Raw genomic sequence first — 20,505 nt, 5'->3', positions numbered from 1 at the left:
TGTCATCGTGACTATGATTTTGATCGGGATTTGTTCTAAGTGTTACGTCTGTTTGTCTGTGGTTTGATGTTTACATTTGGAATAAAAAAATAAAGATGGTTGCCAATCGCCCACTTCAATCAGCACAGTGCCGTAGTCAACGGATAGGGGCGCAACAAGTGCAGTGGTTGCCAACCCAACACGCAGCACCTCGAGGCTGCATTATCGGAAAAGGGTGAGCTGGATGAAGCCCCTCTTGAGGACTGCTGGAGAACTGTGAAGGCAGCCATCAACAATGCAGCTGAGAGCAACGTCGGGTACGTGGGACGCAGTCAACGGAACGATGCTGTTTGATAATGTGTCAATGTTTACCAACACGGAGAAAGTTCTCGAAAATTGCAATGTGAAGCCCAGAAAATCGCTGCGCACGTGGTGATCGATCTTTGCCATATTCTGTTCAAGTGATGATAAACTCATGTTGCGGAATAAAATTGTTGCAACAAGAATACAAGGTGACAATGTCTTTGTTGCTGCGTGTAGAGTGACAATTGATTCACTGAGCACGGGCAGTCATGCTGCAGCAAGAAACCCGGCAGAACGTGGAGCGTTATAGACGGAAACGGCAACAAAAAAATGCCGCCTCGAGAAGACGGAGTGCGAGGAAATGGAACAGCTGGGCCGGTCGCAAGAAACACTTAAGTTCTATCAGAAGCTCAACGCATCCCGCAACGGCTTCATCCCGCGAACCGAGATGTGCATTTTGACGGACAAGCGTGAGGTTATCGAAAGGTGGAAGCAGCACTTTGACGAGCACCTGAATGACGCTGAGAGCACAGGGAATGAAGAATGGGACAACGGAGGAAATGCCTTCGTCGGTACTGCGGAGGATGGAAATCAACCAGCCCCCACTTTGAGGGAGGTTAAGGATGCCATTCACCAGTTCAAGAACAATAAAGCTGCTGGTAAGGATGGTATCGGAGCTGAACTCATAAAGATGGGCCCGGAGAGGCTGACCATTTATCTGCACCGGCTGATAGGCACAATCTGGGAAACAGAACAGCGAAGTAGTGGAAGGAAGGGGTAATATGCCCCATCTACAAAAAAGGCGACAAGTTAGATTGTGAGAACTTTCGAGCGATCACCATTCTAAATGCGGCCTACAAAGTATTATCCCAGATCATCTTCCGTCGTCTGTCACCTGTAGTAAACGAGTTCGTGGGAAGTTATCAAGCCGGCTTCGTTGACGGCCGATCGACAACGGACCAGATCTTTACTAGTACTGTACTGCTTCTTTCAAAAATGTCGTGAATACCAGGCCCAACGCATCACCTTTTCATCGATTTCAAGGCGGCTATCGTATGCCGTATGTATGTGTATAGTAAATCATGGACGAGAACAGCTTTCCCGGGAAGCTCACGAGACTGATAAGAGCGACGATGGAAGGTGTGCAAAGTTGTGTAAAGCTTTTAGGCGAACATTCCAGTTCGTTTAGATCCCGCCGGGAACAACGACAGGGTGATGGACTTTCGTGCCTGTTGTTCAATATTGCGCTAGAAGGTGCTATGTGGAGAGCCGGGCTCACCAGCCGGGGTACGAATTTTACGAGATCCTGTCAATTTGTTTGCTTCGCGGATGATATGAACATTGTCGGCCGAACAGTTGGAAAGGTGGCAGAGCTGTACTGCCCATAAACGCATAATTCTCCCATGTGAATAGGAATCCAAGCAAACATGAGACTGACATGTGTTTGTGGGCAGTGAACACCCGCCTGAAACGCGAGGTAGCAAAAGTTTGACTGGTGGTGAATGCGTCTAAGACAAAGTACATGATAGCTGGTGGGGCCAAGCGCGACAGGGCTCGCCTAGATAGCAGTTTTATGATAGACGCGGATACCTTCGAAGTGGTCGACGAGTTCGTCTACCTTGGATCCTTGCTGACGGCTGACAATATCGTTAGCCTTGAAATACGAAAGCGCATCATCAGTGGAAGTCGGGCCTGCCTCCACAAGAAGCTGCGGTCAAAAAAGATTCACACCCACACTAAATGTATCATGTACAAAACTCTCATAAGGCCGGTAATCCTCAACGGGCATGAAACGTGGACGATGCTCGAGGAGGACTTGCAAGCACTTGGAGTCTTCGAACGTCGGGTGCTTAGGACGATCTTCGGCGGTGTGCAGGAGAACGATGTGTGGCGGCGAAGGATGAACCACGAGCTCGCCCAACTCTACGGCGAACCCAGTATCCAGAAGGTGGCCAAAGCTGGAAGGATACGATGGGTAGGGCATGTTGCAAGAAGGCCGGACAGCAACCCTGCAAAGATGGTGTTTGCTTCGTATCCGGTTGGTACAAGTAGACGTGAAGCGCAACGAGCTAGGTGGGTGGATCAAGTGCGTATCGATTTGGCGAGCGTGTGGCAGAACCGAGAGATGCGGCCACGAACCGAGTATTGTGGCGTGAAATTGTTGATTCAATGTTATCTGTTTAGATGTAAACTAAATAAATGAATGAACGGAGTTCAAGCGGGAGGAACGAACTCGTGTCGCTCTGCCTTCCATCCTCAGCCCACCGTCATCTTTCAAAAACGGGCTGACGCAGTACAGGCGGCTGCACTTCTCGATCGATTGCCACTCGCTGTGTGGTACTTGACGGTTCTTCACCATCGTCTTCACTTCTTCCTAGTAAGAATCGGCCACCGATAGGCTTCCGCTCGCTGATGCTCTACTCGCTTTAGTGGAACTGCGCAGTGGGCACACTAGATGGTCCGTCCATCGTTCTTCCGGCTGGTACAGAAAACTTGAACCGCAAAACCACGGTCCATTCGAGTCCAGACTACTTCCACTCTTCCATTTCGTCAGATCGTCCGCGATGTTACTTCTTGTCGCTATCCAACGCCACTCGTTGTACTTCGTGAGGCTCAACATCTCGCCGATCCGAAACGCCACGAAAGGCTTGTACCGCCGCTGCTTCGAATGGATCCAGGAGATGACGGTTCTTGAATCCGACCAGATGAACCTTTGTTTGATGTCAACCGAGTGTGCCTCGATGACCGTCTGCAACAATTGCGACCGGATCGCCGCCGCTTGCTGCTCTAGCCTCGGAATGGACATCATTTTTAACGGAGCAACCTTCGACCTCGCCAAGTTGTAGCGTACCATAATCCACGGACCTCGACCCATGAAAATAGTAGTATAGAATCTTCACCTTTTCAATCTCCGGTTGATGAGCTATCCCGCTTCTCGCAGCTTCCGTCGTCGCACGGATGATCCCAGTCGCTGCCACTACGTCACAGATCATGGATCAGTATTTTCCCGTGGATCACGAATGTTGCCAGCAGACCACCATAAGAGTCCGTATTATAATTTCGGGTGGGAATCCTGAAAAATCACTGGGAGAATTCCTGGAGTTTTTCTATGAGGAATGTGTAGACCAATGAAATAAACGCTACTTTGTTACCAAACGACTAAAGATAGTTCCGCGTCTGAAATATGCATAAAATCCAGGCTTCTTTCATAATAATGTACAATTTAGTATTAACAAATCTATTGCTATTATGTCGGTGTGTTTATTTAGCTGCCATTGCGATACAAGTAAACCACATTAACTATAATGTTCCAGGTTCTGTCGATATCCTTGCTCTCCGCGCACTCGATGATGTACTACTGCATTATTGATGGCTTCATGATGATCTTTAGAGCAAATTCCAGCCGTTTCACCTCATCCGACACTGCTGTCACAAGATGTGAGATGGCGATATCTAGTTGATCTAGTTGTGACGTTATACCGGTGCAGACGTCGGTACTATGAGCATTTACGGATGTTCCTTAGTATAATATTTGGTGTGAACATAGGTTCAACAGATTTAACTCTAATTACGATAATGAGTCGTTACATGTCGACACAAACAATTGCTAAAAATATAAATTGAATTTGAACAGTTAAAGCAACGAAGTGAGCTTTTTAAAAAATGTAAGCTGGTACCGTGTGCTGAACTTTCTGCCGCAAATATGGCATTCGTGAATTTTCGGCCCGTGTACTTGTGTTCTGTGCCAACTCAGTGATCTTCTCCGCGTGAACGCTTTCCGGCATATATCGCAAAAGTAGGGCCCATCAGCGTGTGCATCATCAGACGGCGGTTGGCGAATACGGTTTGGATCGTGAGTTAAAATATGCCTTTTTAGTGTGTACCTGAAAGACAAAAACAAAATGGACGACTGTTCAGCACAATTGAAAAAAAAAATGATAATTTTCTACGAAACTTACTGAAATGTGAACGGCTTTCCACATACGTCACATTCAAAATTTTTAGAACCATGTATTATGAGATGAGCTTTTAGTAGTCGTCTATTCCGGAATGATTTGTTGCATTCTTTACATTGCAATGCTTCTTTGGCTTTCGCTGAAATATTATATGTATAAATGTGAGAACTAGATGGAATCACTTTCTTGTATGCTGATTTCCTCAGCTCAAACTGGTTGATTACTATTTTCTATCAATTAAAAAAAATAAACATAGGTAAAAATGCTTGTATGAAATTTAATTTTCAGTGTACACTCTGTTTTGTAAATACAATTAACTCTTCCTTACTCGATATTATTTTGTATCTCGATATCAGATTAGAGAACCATAGTAAAAGTTGGGTTCCATGGCTACCTCGATAATCCCTTGAATCGCAGATGCACTGATTTTGTGTTCTGTAACACGATACCTCATAGTAGAAGCATTAGCCGTACACGGGAAAAACTTCTGTGGTAACAATTACTATTTTAGCTGACTACGCCCATTCTTGAAACTACCATGGAATTTCGGACCAATTTACTATGTTTACGGTACATCCCACCACATTACTGGCATATTTGACAGAAATAATTTACAACAATCTGATTTCGAAAACAGACATGGTAAAATCAAGCGCATTTCTGGTCTGCTGAAAATTGCCGGTGCGAGCGCTTAAGTTAACCCCCTAAAATGGTAGTTTTTACCGTGCAATTTTTTTGTGTGTAGAAGGCCAATGTCGGGACTGTTCGTGTGACCAACATCTAGTTTGCCACGCTCTGACAGACTGAGTACCGGGTCTATAAGTGTCAAATCAAATTTTTCAACATTCTCTATAACATGGCACAAAACAAATAATCAATATCTTCAATAGTAAGTATTAATATAATAATTCTATTTTGTGATAACAGCGCCACTAGCGTTCTACTACTTATATTTCTATTTACCTCCCTAACTCGATGGTCAAATGTCATAGATGTATGTATTGCTGTGTGCATTTGAGGTGCAAATCTTTACTAAATGTCTTTCAAATGCGGTAAGACAAAACAATCAATGGACACCTAGCAACGATTACACACATCACCGCCAACCTAGCATAGAAAAGCTTACTTTGACATCGGATTGCCTGTGGAAAATCTGACCGCGTTTGGTGTTCCCGCATTTGATATTTGCGTTTCAAACGCACACACCAATACAATACTGCAGCAGTTTTCATATCGTGCTCCGCGATAGGTTTGAAAATTTATACCAATGCTTTGAAATATCTCAATTTTTTGCTTTAAAATACAGCTTTTAATATAATTATATTACCCAACTAAGTCATACCTAGAATTCAAGTGTACACATTTAGAGAACAAAACACCCGACCGCACTGCAAATTTGATCGATTAGTTACACCACCACTCTTATTTTCTCTAGATCTGTGCTCTTGTACCGTTTTGACTCATATTCCGAACACTTAAGGCCAACAGTGACTTCAAATGCATCTGATGGGCATAAATTGGCTAATATTCGTGTAAATTTTAATTTCTTCGCAAAGTCTAACTGTTAGCTGTTGGGTGTATCGATAATATTTTTTTTTTTTTTTTTTTTTTTTTTTTTTTTAATTTCTTTATTAGTATCATTCCAAACATTACATTCATTTCTTATATCTAGGTGTTCTGTGTTATTAGACAACACTATCATCCTAATTTGGTAAAACAAATTTAAGATTTAATTAACATTTTGTTAACAACATATTACATTTCATTTGCCGTGGCAGTTCAGTTTTTTTACAGGTGAGTTGATTTCACCTGCTTATAAGAGAAAAAAAAACGTTTTTAATATACTTAACCTAACTTAACCTAAACATATAACGCATTAATCGTGGTAATAGAAGATTGTAACGATTTTTGCCTGAAATTATTAATGATTGTATTTGACATTTGTTCCAATGTTTCAACATTGGATATTCTATGTAACTCATTGGTACTATACCAGGGAGGAAGCCTCAGAATCATTTTCAAAATTTTATTTTGAATTCTCTGTAGAGCTTTCTTCCTGGTATTACAACAGCTAGTCCATATTGGTACAGCATACAACATGGCTGGCCTGAAAATTTGTTTGAATATCAAAAGCTTGTTCTTAAGACAAAGTTTTGATTTTCTATTAATAAGGGGATAGAGACATTTTACATATTTATTACATTTGGCTTGAATGCCCTCAATGTGATTTTTGAAAGTTAAATTCTTATCTAGCATGAGCCCTAGATACTTAACTTCATCTGACCAATTTATTGGAACCCCTCTCATCGTGACAACATGTCTACTTGAAGGTTTCAAATAAAGAGCTTTTGGTTTATGTGGGAATATTATTAGTTGAGTTTTGGAAGCATTAGGAGAAATCTTCCATTTTTGCAAGTATGAAGAAAAAATATCCAAACTTTTTTGCAATCGACTACAGATGACACGCAGGCTTCGTCCTTTGGCGGAGAGGCCTGTGTCATCCGCAAACAAGGATTTTTGACATCCCTGAGGTAACTCAGGTAAGTCAGATGTGAAAATATTGTATAATGTTGGTCCCAAAATGCTGCCTTGAGGAACACCAGCTCTTACAGGAAGTCTTTCAGATCTGGAGTTCTGATAATTAACCTGAAGTGTACGATTTGACAGATAACTTTGAATTATTCTAACAATGTATGTTGGAAAATTAAAGTTTTTTAATTTTACAATCAAACCTTCATGCCAAACACTGTCGAATGCTTTTTCTATGTCTAGAAGAGCAAGACCAGTAGAATAGCCTTCAGATTTGTTGGAACGGATCAAATTTGTTACACGTAAAAGTTGATGAGTGGTCGAATGTCCATGGCGGAATCCGAACTGTTCATTGGCAAACATTGAATTTTCGTTGATGTGAACCATCATTCTGTTCAAAATAACCTTTTCAAAAAGTTTACTGATGGAGGAAAGCAAACTGATTGGACGATAGCTAGAAGCTTCTGCAGGATTTTTGTCTGGTTTTAAAATTGGAACAACCTTAGCATTTTTCCATTTGTCAGGAAAATATGCTAATTGAAAACATTTGTTAAATATATCAACTAAAAATGATAAGCTACTTTCTGGAAGTTTCTTGATGAGGATGTAGAAAATTCCATCATCGCCAGGAGCTTTCATGTTTTTGAATTTTTTAATAATAGTTCTCACTTCTTCCAAATCAGTCTCCCAGGCATTTTCGAAAACGTTCTCTTGATTGAGAATATTTTCGAACTCCTGAGTAACTTCATTTTCAATTGGACTAGTAAGTCCTAAATTAAAATTGTGCGCACTTTCAAACTGCATAGCAAGTTTTTGAGCTTTTTCGCAATTAGTTAGTAATAATTTGTTTTCCTCTTTCAATGCCGGTATTGGCTTCTGAGGTTTTTTTAAGATTTTCGATAATTTCCAAAAGGGCTTAGAGCCAGGGTCCAATTGAGAAATTTTATTTTCAAAATTTTTGTTTCTTAATTGAGCAAAACGTTTCTTGATTTCTTTCTGCAAATCCTGCCATATAATTTTCATAGCAGGATCGCGAGTGCGTTGAAATTGCCTTCTCCTCACGTTTTTAAGACGGATCAAGAGTTTAAGATCATCGTCTATAATCACGGATTCAAATTTTACTTCACATTTTGGAATTGCAATGCTCCGGGCTTCAACAATGGAATTTGTTAAAGTTTCAAGAGCATTGTCAATATCAAGTTTAGTTTCTAAAGAAATGTTAACATCAAGATTAGAGTCAACATACGTTTTATATATATTCCAGTCGGCTCGTAAATAATTGAAAGTGGAGCTGATAGGATTGAGAATCGCTTCTTGGGATATTTGAAATGTAACAGGGACATGATCAGAATCAAAATCAGCATGAGTAATCAGTTGGCTACAAAGATGGCTAGAGTCGGTTAAGACCAAATCAATCGTAGATGGATTTCTAGAAGAGGAAAAACATGTGGGGCTATCAGGGTATTGAATTGAGAAATATCCTGAAGAGCACTCATCAAATAAAATTCTGCCGTTGGAATTACTTTGAGAATTATTCCATGACCGATGTTTGGCATTAAAGTCACCAATGACAAAAAATTTTGACTTATTGCGAGTCAATTTACGCAAGTCAGTTTGGAGCAAATTAACTTGCTGCCCAGAGCATTGAAAAGGCAAATAGGCAGCTATGAAAGTATATTTACCAAACTGTGTTTCAACAGAAACACCTAAAGTTTCAAAAACTTTAGTTTCAAATGATGAAAACAGTTGATGTTTTATACGCCTATGAATGATGATTGCAACTCCCCCACATGCCCCATCAAGTCGATCGTTACGATAAACGAAAAAGTTAGGATCTCTTTTTAGTTTAGATCCAGGTTTTAAATACGTTTCGGTAATAACTGCTATATGCACGTTATTAACCGTAAGAAAATTAAACAGCTCGTCCTCTTTACCATTCAGAGAACGAGCATTCCAATTTAAAATATTTAAATTATTATTTGGATCCATTAGAAAAACGTAATCCAATAACAATTTGATTGGTAAATTTTACACCTACTTGGACTGCTTCAGTCATAGTGGTGGCTTTGAACATTGCATCAATCATAAGATTCAATTGTTCAGTTAGAAAATTAAAATCAGAGGCAGACATGTCATGTGATTTCCCATTGGAATTTCCGGTAGACGAAGAAGCGGAGTTACCTGTGGCGGTAGGGTTTTTTCCATTTGATTTGAAACAAGTAGAATCGGTACCCATGGATCGAACAGGGGAGGAGTTCGAATTTCCTGCTACGATATCGGCAAAGGATTTACCGTGGGTAGATACATTCGAAATTGAAAGATTCGAACGGCTACCCGACGGATTAAAATTAGTTTGTGAATGAGCATGATTATGATCTTCCTGATGGGTATGATTCATGATCAAGCGATCGTTAACTGAAAAATGAGCATTGTTCGATACTCTACCAGGCAAATTCCGGAAACGACCGTTATCGTAACGGATATTATCTTTCATCTGCCTGGCACGAGCCTCAATGACCCTTTTGCGTGAAGGACAATTCCAAAAATTGGACTTATGGTTAGCCCCGCAATTACAGCATATGAATTTTGTGGTATCTTCCTTCACTGGACAGACGTCTTTGGCGTGAGAAGAACCTCCGCAAATCATGCATTTAGCATCCATGCGACAATTTTTTGTACCATGACCCCACTTTTGGCACCGACGGCACTGAGTGGGGTTCTGGTAATTTCCTCCAGGTTTCTGGAAATGTTCCCATGTCACACGGACATCGAACAAAAGTTTTGCTTTTTCTAAAGCTTTAATATTATTTAGTTCTTTTTTGTTAAAGTGAACTAAATAAAATTCTTGAGAAAGCCCTTTCCGACCAATGCCAGATTGGGTTCTCTTTTTCATAATGATTACTTGGACTGGAGAAAATCCAAGTAAATCATTTATTCCATTTTTGATCTCTTCAGGTGATTTATAGTCACTTGAGAGACCTTTCAAGACAACTTTGAACAAACGTTCAGTTTTGTCGTCATAAGTAAAAAATTTATGCTTCTTCTCTTCAAGATGTTTGAGAAGAAGTTCACGATCTTTAAGAGTTTCCGGCAAAACGCGACAGTCTCCTTTCTTTGCGATTTGGAAGGAAACCTTGATTCCTCTAATGGAGTTCAAGATCTCCTGCCTAAATCCCGCAAATTCGGAACAACTGACCACGATAGGCGGCACTCTTTGCTTCCTCACTTGAATCAAAGAGCCTGGGCTAGAGGCTGCTTCGATTTGGTGTTCGGAAAATTTGTCTAGAGCATCGAACTGATTGCTCATTTCGATACAATTATTCATTTCACCCTTGGAAGAAACTTCGCATTCCGGGGAAGCGTCCTTTCTTCCATTCTTGCCACGTGTAGTGACAGTTTTAAAACCCACTTTTTTGGAAGGAAGTAGTGAATTCAGAGATTCACCCTTCCTTTTGTTTGTTGTTGATACCATGTTTAGTTAATAAACGAAAGAAGACGTGACCTTCGAGAGGTTTTTTTCCCAAGACGGTGTCCAAGAAGGATTACCACCGCTAACTTTCGCCAACGGGTCCAACGAAAAATCGAAGGCACGGGTCCAAACAAGGATCGTAAAGGGATCAATAGTAGAAAAAATAGTACTGAAAAGTACTGTTTTAGTAGCACTGAAAAGTACCGTTTTTAATTTTAGCACTGAAAAGTACTGTTTTTGTAGCACTGAAAAGTACTGTTTTATTGCTTTAGGTAGTTTTTAAAAAAAACTTCCAAGAGCAGAGAGAATTCGTGTACGCACAGCACGAAGGTACGATGCGCACTGTATCGATAATAATGTTGATTTAATTAGTTCTAGTATTGTTTTTACGTAAAAGTATGGAACAACATCTTGATTCAAATTCCGAACAGCACGAATAAATCATATTCAAATGAATAATTTTGCATATCAATTTATCTTAACTTGTTCTACTGACCTCAAACTAGAGAATCATCACTACTCCCGTGGTATAAAATAGATTAGAAGACGTTTAAATTGAATTGCAAATGACTGCATTTCTTTCTAATGTGGTGACATATTTCAGCGAAACATTTCAACCAAATCGCCATACAAAAACCGAGTGTTCGGAATTTGAGACAAAACGGTAAATGAAGTGGTATTAAGTCATCTTCGCCTTATGTTGTTTTGGATGACGTAAAACAGTTTTTATGAGTTTTATACATACGGTGTCCAAATCAAGATCATTATTAAATTTTCACATACCTCGTTTATTTCTAAGAAAACGTTTAACATATGGGTTAAGATTCTGTCGGGGAAAACTTCCCTATACATTTTGTATAAGTTTAAGATGCAAATTTAAGATATAAAATTAGATTGTCTTGAATTTATTATGAGAAACCACTCTTAAAGTTGAAAAAAATTCAATTTACCGACATAATATTTTAAAACTGGTTAGGTGTGAAATTTTGTCGAGACACTTAACCTCATCGAAAAAATATTTGAAGAACATGCTTCATCAAGAGTTATCGAAATTTTGATAGCGTGTTACAAAATTAAGAATACATATGTCACGAGTTTTATCAAAACTATGTACATTTCCGTAAGTGCTGAACTTGTGGTTAATTCATTGAAACAAAAATATGGCGCTACAGAAATTCGCTCATTTGATCGAACTAAAAACTAAAACTAAAGTTCTAAAATTTCTTAACCAAATCAGTTCTGCCGTTTTCAAACCACGAATTTTGAAATATTTGACAAAGAACCAAACAAACTTTCATCAAGATGCCTGATTTTCACAATTTGAGCCTGAAGAAAAAAAAGCTTTCTCAACAAAACACAACGAATCTTTTCAGACTAGAATTAAAAATTTAAAAATATCATTAAGGTGAAGACAAATCGAAGCCTAACCTCAATTTCTTATCGAGCACAAATCTAGAAAAGCGAACATCCGTTTGAGCTGAGGGTCACCAACCAGGGTATGTCTCATATGGTATAATCAATTAGAGAGGCGATTGTGTCTGCAGTGGAAATATAATAGCAGGGCTGGTAGCGACTTGTTTTTTTAAATATGAACTTTAGAGACCTCATGCCTGAAAAAAGAGACCAGGCAGGACCCAAAAAGAGACCAAAATATACCAAACAATAGTTTTCGAGTTCCATTGATGATACGTTTAATTTCTTAACAGATTTATTCGAACAATCCCTTCCACTTCCAAATTTCGGTCAACCTCATAAGAAATTTTGGGGAACTTTTTCAGAAACCCTAAAATTTAGCGTAAATTTATAGTTAAAAATCTCTTGAAAAATTCACTGGTAAGTTTACTCGAATGATTTGTAATGACACATCATTCGAAGATTGGTAGTATAGTCTCATTTTCAGTTGGAGTCCAAAAATGATTCAAAAAGTTTGTCATGATCCAATTTCATATAGACATGATTGCTGCAAACCATCTTTTCAAAATGCAAACAAAATATTAAACTTCGTAGTAAACCAGTTGTTTTTTTATTTTCATCAGTGAAGGAAGTCTCAAGTCTTCCTAGGATTTTCTAAAAAAACAAATCCTTTTCTTCAAGAATGCAATTTATTTTTAAATTAGTTGACGACGGCTATGACTCCAAGGATTTTTTAGACATTCCTGCATAACTTTCGCTAAATATTTCGTTATAATTACAGAAAGGTAATAAAGAAATAGTAAAAGCCAACAGTGTCTTCAAATGCATCTCATGGGCATAAATTAGATGATATTTGTGAAACACTTGAATTTCACGTTCCGAATAGCACGAATAGATCGCATTCAAATGAATAACTTCGCAAATAAATTCATCTGAGCTAGTTTCACTGACCTTGCACTAGACAATCATCACTACTTCCGAGGCCTTGTCCGAGGCATAAAATAGATTGGAAGACGTAAAAATTGAATTGCAATGGGCCAGGAGAAGTGGATGAACTTGTTATTCATTTACTTGTCTATGGAGTTCCTATTATTTCACACAAGAATTTTATGACAAAATGATAAGCCCTTTTATTCAGTTACTTGCGACGTTTTTCTAACAGTGTAAAATCGACTCAAGTAGTGTTTTGTTTTGATTCGTGGTTAAGTCACTTTGTCTCTCCATACAATAGGGCTGCGAAAGTAGTGATTAGGTTGCAAAAGTTGAAAATCTTACTTTCGTCGTTTTGTAAATCCAAAAAATAAACGTTCTAAAAGTGAAAACCGAGTTGGTTCAGAGCGAAACGCTTAGAATTTCGTTTGCGAAACACGTAGGATCGATAAAGTATGTTTGTATACCTTTTTGACTCGAGTCTATATGAATAAGTTTTCGAGATTTATTATCATTAAGTCGCATAGAAAAACAGGTTTGTTCGGTAGAAAATTTATACATTCGCATTGCATGCTATATATATATGCACCTAGGGCAAGTGTTCCCTTAGTTGTGGGTGTTCCTATAGTCGCGGTAGTGCCGTTTTCACTGGTTTTATTACTTTAGCCACAGAACCGACACTGCCAATCGACGTATTGGCTTGTTGATACAAGGAATAGTTGAAAAGAGCATTCAAATTGCTTTAAAACTGATGAAATATTACTAAAATTGCTAAAACTTTTCTCGTTTGAACCAATAGTTGCGGTGTTTCTTATAGTGGAGGATCCCATAAGAAAACAACGGATACCGCAACTATGGGAACACAAATTGAAAATATACCGGAACTAAAGGAACAGTGTACCAATGGACCGATGCAAGTGTTCACTAATTTGACGTTTGAGCGGTGCCGAATTCACTGGTTGCCATGGTCACAGAAATAGCACGGCACCGCTTAAACGTCAAATAGTGAACCCGTGCAAAGGTCCATGGACCAATGCACGAGTTCACTAATTTGACGTTTGAGCGGTGCCGAATTCACTAGTTGCCATGGTCACGTAAATAACACGGCACCGCTCAAACGTCAATTAGTGAACTCGTGCATCGGTCCATAGTGGAGGTATTATTTTTCACTGACATGCCGTGGATTACTGCGATGAAATCATTATTCTCATTAAGTCAAAAGCCGTTTGGGGCCGTCCATAAGGGGACTATTTTGAAAATCGAACCATTTTATGTGACTCGTCTGCAGTCACTGTCGAACACAGTAGGCATGCATACTTCAGAAGTCACCCATCGACTACCATATTAATCCTGTCACATAGAGTGATAACTGTCGAATAATTCGAGTGACAGAGTCGTGTCGAGTGAAATTTTTGGTCGACAGTGACTCCAGTCGAGTCGTTTTCGATCGACTCGACTTATAAAATAGACCCCTAAATGACGTAGCATTTTTTCACTGATTTTTTACACCCCCCTCCCCCCTCGTAGCATATCGTCACAAATGCTGATACTCCCCCTTGGAAAATACGTAGCATATCAAGCACCCACCCCACCCCTCCTTGATTTTTTAATTTGTTTTCCTTAGTAACTGGGCTGAAGCAAAAAATCGGAATTCAGAAACAAAGTTAGATATAAATTACTGACTGAAATGGAAGGATGATCTAACGAATAACATTTTGATATACAGTAGCGCTCATAAGTAATTTGAGAAACAGTTTTAAATGAACATATTTCCTGTAAAAGTTACATAATTTTGGTTTCATATAGGCTCAATTGTAATACTTTTGCTGTTGTTACTATAAAAAAACAAGTGTACAACAAAATAAGTGAAAAAATAAATATGTTTGATTGGATTGATGAAGTTAACAGTAACGAGTTAGGGTAAAATATATTTTATAATACAACAATTTCGTTATATTAGAGGATTGTTTTTTTTTTAATTATTGGTTGTTAGAAAATAGATTTCTACGAAAATGATCAACAAAATATATTAAATTGAAATGGATCTGTATTATCCAAAATAAAATCCATTTAGCAATCAGTGGACAGATATAGAAAAAATTTACGATTATTACACAAATTTTTCATCTCTATTAATACTTCAGCTAAACTTCATTATCGTTTCCCAAACTGAAATAATCTGACATAACCTATAACGAAACAATCAAATAATAAAAATAAGCTTTCTTCAAATTACCGAATTATTAAAAAAAAATGGAATGACAGGGCAATTTCGATAACATTCGCATCTGTTGTCTTCATTAATATTCAGGCTATTCCATCAAGAGCATGAGTTGATTGGGTGGAGATGTGCTGCAACATTTAATGCATAATTTACGGAATAAATATCTTGTTTTAATGTAATATTTGCCAAAAAGAGGATATTTTATTCTCTTCAAGAAATAAAGCCCTAACAGAAAATATGAATAAAACTAAAACGTTTGACTTTATTTCTTGTAAACAAATGGGAAAACAATGTTCTCAAAGTCGTCAAAGCATTGATTTTAATTGATTCATTAAACTTCTATATTGTTCATTTAAAAATTCAATAATTTAGACACGAATATAATATAATATTCTCATAATTATTTAAAGCTTAAAAGAATCTGTTTGATTGCATTTATCAAAAAAATCTAAAATTTCATAGATTTTTTTCAATCTTGTCATGAATGTTTTGAAGCTCAATTATCATTTTAAAACCCAAAAAAAATTGATAAAAAATTTATTGTATGTCTTTTTTTTTCAGCACCTTTTTTTTACCAACATGATTCAAAATACTACGTCCACTAGCTAGGACCTCTCCCGCCCCTCGTCACACATCGTCACAAATCCGTGAAAGCTACGTCATTTATGGACGACCCCTTACCCCAGGCAGTTACTTCCCGTTACAACATTAACATGTACATTAATTTCGCTTCTTGAATTTTAAGCGATCAAATGAAGTTCAATCGTGCTTAGTACCTCCACTATTGGTACATCTACCCTTTATCGCCTTCACTTTTGTACGAAAAAAGCCTTTTCGCGACGCTTATAAGTAATTTTTTCTCATTAAAAGCCTCCAGGTGATTTATACGTGCATTTTGGTTGTCTGAGTTTGAAATCGACACTGTTCGGAATATGAGCTATGTTTGCAATTTGAGTCGAAACAGTACTCGAAGAAAGTTTGGAACGACTGCAGCACTAATTTCTGCATGAATTTCCTAGGATAAATTTTTGAAGTAACTTCGTAAAGAATCCCTGGTCTAATTTATTAAAGGCATCCTGAAAGAGTTCTTAATAGATTTCATTGAAAACCCTGACGGAATTGTTTAAACAATTCCTGGAAGAAATTGTGGAATTCTTGAAGAAATTACTATGAAGATGGTTAGAAAGATAAATGGAAAAACAACTTAGAAACTCCTCGAGAGATTCTAGGAAATCCTAAAAAAACAATAAAAAATGAAAGAATCTGTGGACAACAACTGAGAAAAGCCTAGATGAAAGCTAATGAAATCATTCCTGTAGAAATTACTGAGGGTAGTAGCGTTAGAGTGCTAAATATTTTTTCGTAATAAAATCTTGAGAAAGTCCTACAGTCATCCCTTGAGAAATCGCTGGAGGAAGTTCTGGACGAAGTCTTGGGAAAAATCCCTGGAACTATTGCTGTAGAGATCCCTGGAGAAGTTCCTGATAGTATAGTATATAAGAAACCTCTAGATAATTCATTAGAAGTATATGTGAAGAAACTTTTGAAGAAATTTAGAAAACGCCACGTAAGAATCTCTGAAGATATCTACGGAGACTTTTGGGCAGTGCTTCTGAAATCCCAATCAAAACGGTTTGTTTTCGGGACGCCGAGCATTTTTTTTTTTTTTTCGCGCGTTCTTCTGGATGGTGCTTCGGAAAGCTTAAAGGGCGAGCGACATATTCAGGATCAATCGTGTTCGATTCACGTTGTGCGAGTGTGAAGTTGGATTACAAATTGATGAGCTCGTTTCATGCTTATGATGACACATTTCTATCGTGGCAGCGTTACTTTTATGTAATTTTCATACAAACTATAACTGGTTCGTCATCATAAGTGTCGGCATAAACCCTTAAGGCTTTTTTATATAATTTCAATATTCGCATACCTGTCTTGGTAGTATCATTCTCAAAACACACCAAGCCGTTCCCATAGGGGACGTTAGCCACAAGGAAGGACGTTTCAAGTAATACTGTTTCATATGGTATGCCCTCTTCAACATCTAATCCAATATCCATCTAGTATTCATTACTTTCTTCTCCATGCTCCCTCTTACTTCGAGCAAAATAGACCGATATGCCGATAAACAAATTCAAAATATAATTACCACGGTCGATATCTTTGTATGTAAAGTTCCTAACGTTTTCAAGATTCCAGTACTAAGAATTTGATGAAACAGCGATAGAATTTTGAGCTTCCTATGTGAATTAAAAAAAAAACATCATGTTGAACTCCGATGATGGATATGGGATTCTTAGTATTTCTGTGGTATTCTCGTTATTCCGGTAGGTTTCCTGGTAGTATCCCTGGAATTCTTAGAAATTAAAATAAATTCTCAGAATAGTGGTTGAATTAAGGATTTTCTTTTACATTTTTACATCCAGACTTTCAAAGGTTTATACTATAATTAAAGATTTCCTCCGAAATCTAAACGAAACTGAATATCAAAGGAATCTAAAATTTACAAGAATTCCAAAGATTCGGACCAGAGTTTGCAGGAATCTCACTGAAATCTCAGAGATTGAAGATACTTGAATAGAAGCGTCTTGAAGATACCCGAATAATTTCAAAAGATTAATAGCCAGATCAAATACCGGATTTACAATATTCCCAAAAGAATCCCAGAATTGCTATAACAAATCTAGAATGCCTTTTGGAAACCCATAATTACTATAGGAAATCCAGAATTTCAAAGGAAATCAGAGAACCGGGGAAGTCAGAATTCTTACATAAAATTAAGAATAACTTTATAATAAGCTGGAATCCATCCGACATTCGAGAATTTCTAACAAACAACATAATTATCGTAATGCTGGATTGAACATAGTTATCGTAATGAGTATCTTCGTACCTGCCACACGATATTCACATGCAAAATATGTTCCACTCGTGTTCCACATATAGCGTTTACTACCGATAATGTAGTAAACTCAACTTTACTACATTTTATTCATACCGCCCAATGTCTTTGAGCCACCTGTAAAAATCACCCCCAAAAAAGCTGGAAATTTCACATAACGCTATTTTTTAACGCGAGGATGGTAAGGAAAATTTAAGGGATTGGATTTTCAAACTTTGTTCAATTTTGATAGCCCTAGGGCCCTATTGTTAACGATCGTCTAATGTACGTTCTTCCTTACCTTGTGAAGTCACAGCATCATCTCCATTAGCCAGTTTTTCCAAATGTTGCTGGGTGAGCTGATGTCGTTTCAATCTCCTCCTTCAATAAGAATAGTAATAGAATTAGTCAGAGAGGACGATATAACATTTCACCACTTACGGATAGGGAAAACTTAGTCCGCAAACATTGCAGTTGTGTTTTTTTGGTCCATGCACTGTGCGTATATGGCTCTTTAGTTGCTGTCTATTTTTAAACACCTTATTACATAGATTGCATTGTTCTGCTTGAACTATGCTAGCTTCTTCACCATTTTGGGTTATTTGTGATGTCTCGAGTGCGATTGTCCCCGACTTTAATTCACCTTTACATATATCTGTTCTTCCAGCATCATTTTCCAGATATTCGATTTTGACTGATTCTATATGAATTTCATCTTTTATGTACATCAATTGTTCATTTTCCGCCTCTTTAGAGGAAACTCTCTGATGGTCTCTTTCATTATCATGTGATAATTCTGTACAATCTGATAGTACCAGTAATCCAAGTTGATCATGACTATAATTTTCTATTGTGCCCTGAGTTTCAGCTCTTGACTTGAGATCAACCTCCGCTTGGTCTATTGCGACGACGAAACCATGTTCTTCTTCGCACGATTCAGTTTTTATTTCCCGCGGTTCGAAGGGCATATGTTTCTTGTCAACAGACTCAGTCGTTAGTCCTTGTTCCATACCAACGCTTAAGTTTTGCACCATGGATTGCAGTACTTCTTGCACTTCCTGACATCGTGTCCAAAACTGATGGAATTCGATAATTCGTAAGCGACAAATCGTGCAGATAGAGTGACTCAATTGATCTTCATTGGACACCTGTAAAAAAGCATTATCGATATTATTTTTTTATTAGAACGAGCTCACCTTAGGAACCTACTTGTACTGAAAGGAACTCCAATAGCAATTGATGCAGACCTTTTTCCGCAAAAACATCTTCTAGAGATTCTTCACTCAAACAAAGCCGGCAGATTTGTTGCAAACATTTCAAGCCTCCCGGCTCATTTTTGGTCAATACCACCGAGGACATTATTCGTTTTTCTTGAAGCACTAAAATGGGTTATTACCCTAATAAATAAGCCGAGATTTTCGTTTACTGCCGTAGAAGAAACTGAAAGCAGCTAACAACGATTCAAAACTAATTTCTATCGTATCAGATGTTTATGTTTACCTATCGATGAACTCATCTTCATCGCATATCACTCGCACGAAGCAGTGAGTGAGTGAATTATCATCACTAACATGAAGCAGTGAGTGAATGTCAAGTTGTTCTCACGCATAGGCCAGGGGAAGTGGTTCACCTAGAGTGAATTTATGTCAAAGAAAAAGTAGATTTTGTATGAGAATTGACAGAAAAATGAATGACAAGTTCATCCACTTCTCCTGGCCTATCAACTTCATTCGAATGATGCTCACTTGTTGAAGGTGTTTTTAAGGCTAAGTAGCCCGTCATTCGTTTTGGCAACAATGATGACTTTTCAGCGTGCATTTTAAAGTGATAAAACTCAGTCTTGATAGTTTACATTGTGGTGCGGGATTCCGACTGGAATCCTTGGGATTCCGACTGGAATCCTTGGGATTCCGACTGGAATCCTTGGGATTCCGACTGGAAACCTCCCAACCGGAATCCTGGGGATTCCAACCGGAATCCTGGGGATTCCAACCGGAATCCTGGGGATTCCAACCGGAATCCTGGGGATTCCAACTGGAATCCTGGGGATTCCAACTGGAATCCTGGGGATGCCAACCGAAATCCTGGGGATTCCAACCAGAATCCTGGGATTCCAACAGGAATCCTGGGGATTCCAACCGGAATCCTGGGGATTCCAACCGGAATCCTGGGGATTCCAACCGGAATCCTGGGGATTCCAACCGGAATCCTGGGGATTCCAACCGGAATCCTGGGGATTCCAACCGGAATCCTGGGGATTCCAACCGGAATCCTGGGGATTCCAACCGGAATCCTGGGGATTCCAACCGGAATCCTGGGGATTCCAACCGGAATCCTGGGGATTCCAACCGGAATCCTGGGGATTCCAACCGGAATCCTGGGGATTCCAACTGGAATCCTGGGGATTCCAACTGGAATCCTGGGGATTCCAACTGGAATCCTGGGGATGCCAACCGAAATCCTGGGGATTCCAACCAGAATCCTGGGATTCCAACAGGAATCCTGGGGATTCCAACCGGAATCCTGGGGATTCCAACCGGAATCCTGGGGATTCCAACCGGAATCCTGGGGATTCCAACCGGAATCCTGGGGATTCCAACCGGAATCCTGGGGATTCCAACCGGAATCCTGGGGATTCCAACCGGAATCCTCGGGATTCCAACCGGAATCCTCGGGATTCCAACCGGAATCCTCGGGATTCCAACCGGAATCCTCGGGATTCCAACCGGAATCCTCGGGATTCCAACCGGAATCCTCGGGATTCCAACCGGAATCCTCGGGATTCCAACCGGAATCCTCGGGATTCCAACCGGAATCCTCGGGA

General features: G+C 38.9%; 1 protein-coding gene across 1 annotated transcript; it reads right to left on the bottom strand.

Moving 5' to 3' along the window:
- Nucleotides 1-3,810: 3,810 nt before the first annotated feature.
- Nucleotides 3,811-19,184, bottom strand: LOC5563733 (zinc finger protein 836). Its single transcript, XM_021841745.1, has 6 exons — nt 18,891-19,184; nt 18,123-18,829; nt 17,983-18,062; nt 4,242-4,377; nt 3,960-4,166; nt 3,811-3,889 (listed from the first exon to the last, which is right to left on the bottom strand). Exons 1-6 carry the CDS (start codon nt 19,038-19,040, stop codon nt 3,847-3,849), a joined length of 1,323 nt encoding a protein of 440 aa, XP_021697437.1. The 5' UTR covers nt 19,041-19,184; the 3' UTR covers nt 3,811-3,846.
- Between the last annotated feature and the right edge of the window lie 1,321 nt (nt 19,185-20,505).

This window comes from Aedes aegypti, chromosome 2, assembly GCF_002204515.2.
Source record: "Aedes aegypti strain LVP_AGWG chromosome 2, AaegL5.0 Primary Assembly, whole genome shotgun sequence".
Taxonomy (NCBI): Eukaryota; Metazoa; Arthropoda; class Insecta; order Diptera; family Culicidae; genus Aedes; species Aedes aegypti.
The sequence above is the reverse complement of the archived record's forward strand: the minus strand, read 5'-3'. Positions and strand labels throughout refer to the sequence as shown.

What these genes read in the sequence shown, in the direction of transcription:
- LOC5563733 (XM_021841745.1), bottom strand. Translation starts at nt 19,040, where the DNA reads ATGTCCTCGGTGGTATTGACCAAAAATGAGCCGGGAGGCTTGAAATGT. An exon ending in TGGAGTTCCTTTCAGTACAA is followed by an intron (nt 18,830 to 18,890) that starts GTAGGTTCCTAA and finishes GCTTTTTTACAG; the next exon opens with GTGTCCAATGAAGATCAATT. An exon ending in GGACTAAGTTTTCCCTATCC is followed by an intron (nt 18,063 to 18,122) that starts GTAAGTGGTGAA and finishes TTCTTATTGAAG; the next exon opens with GAGGAGATTGAAACGACATC.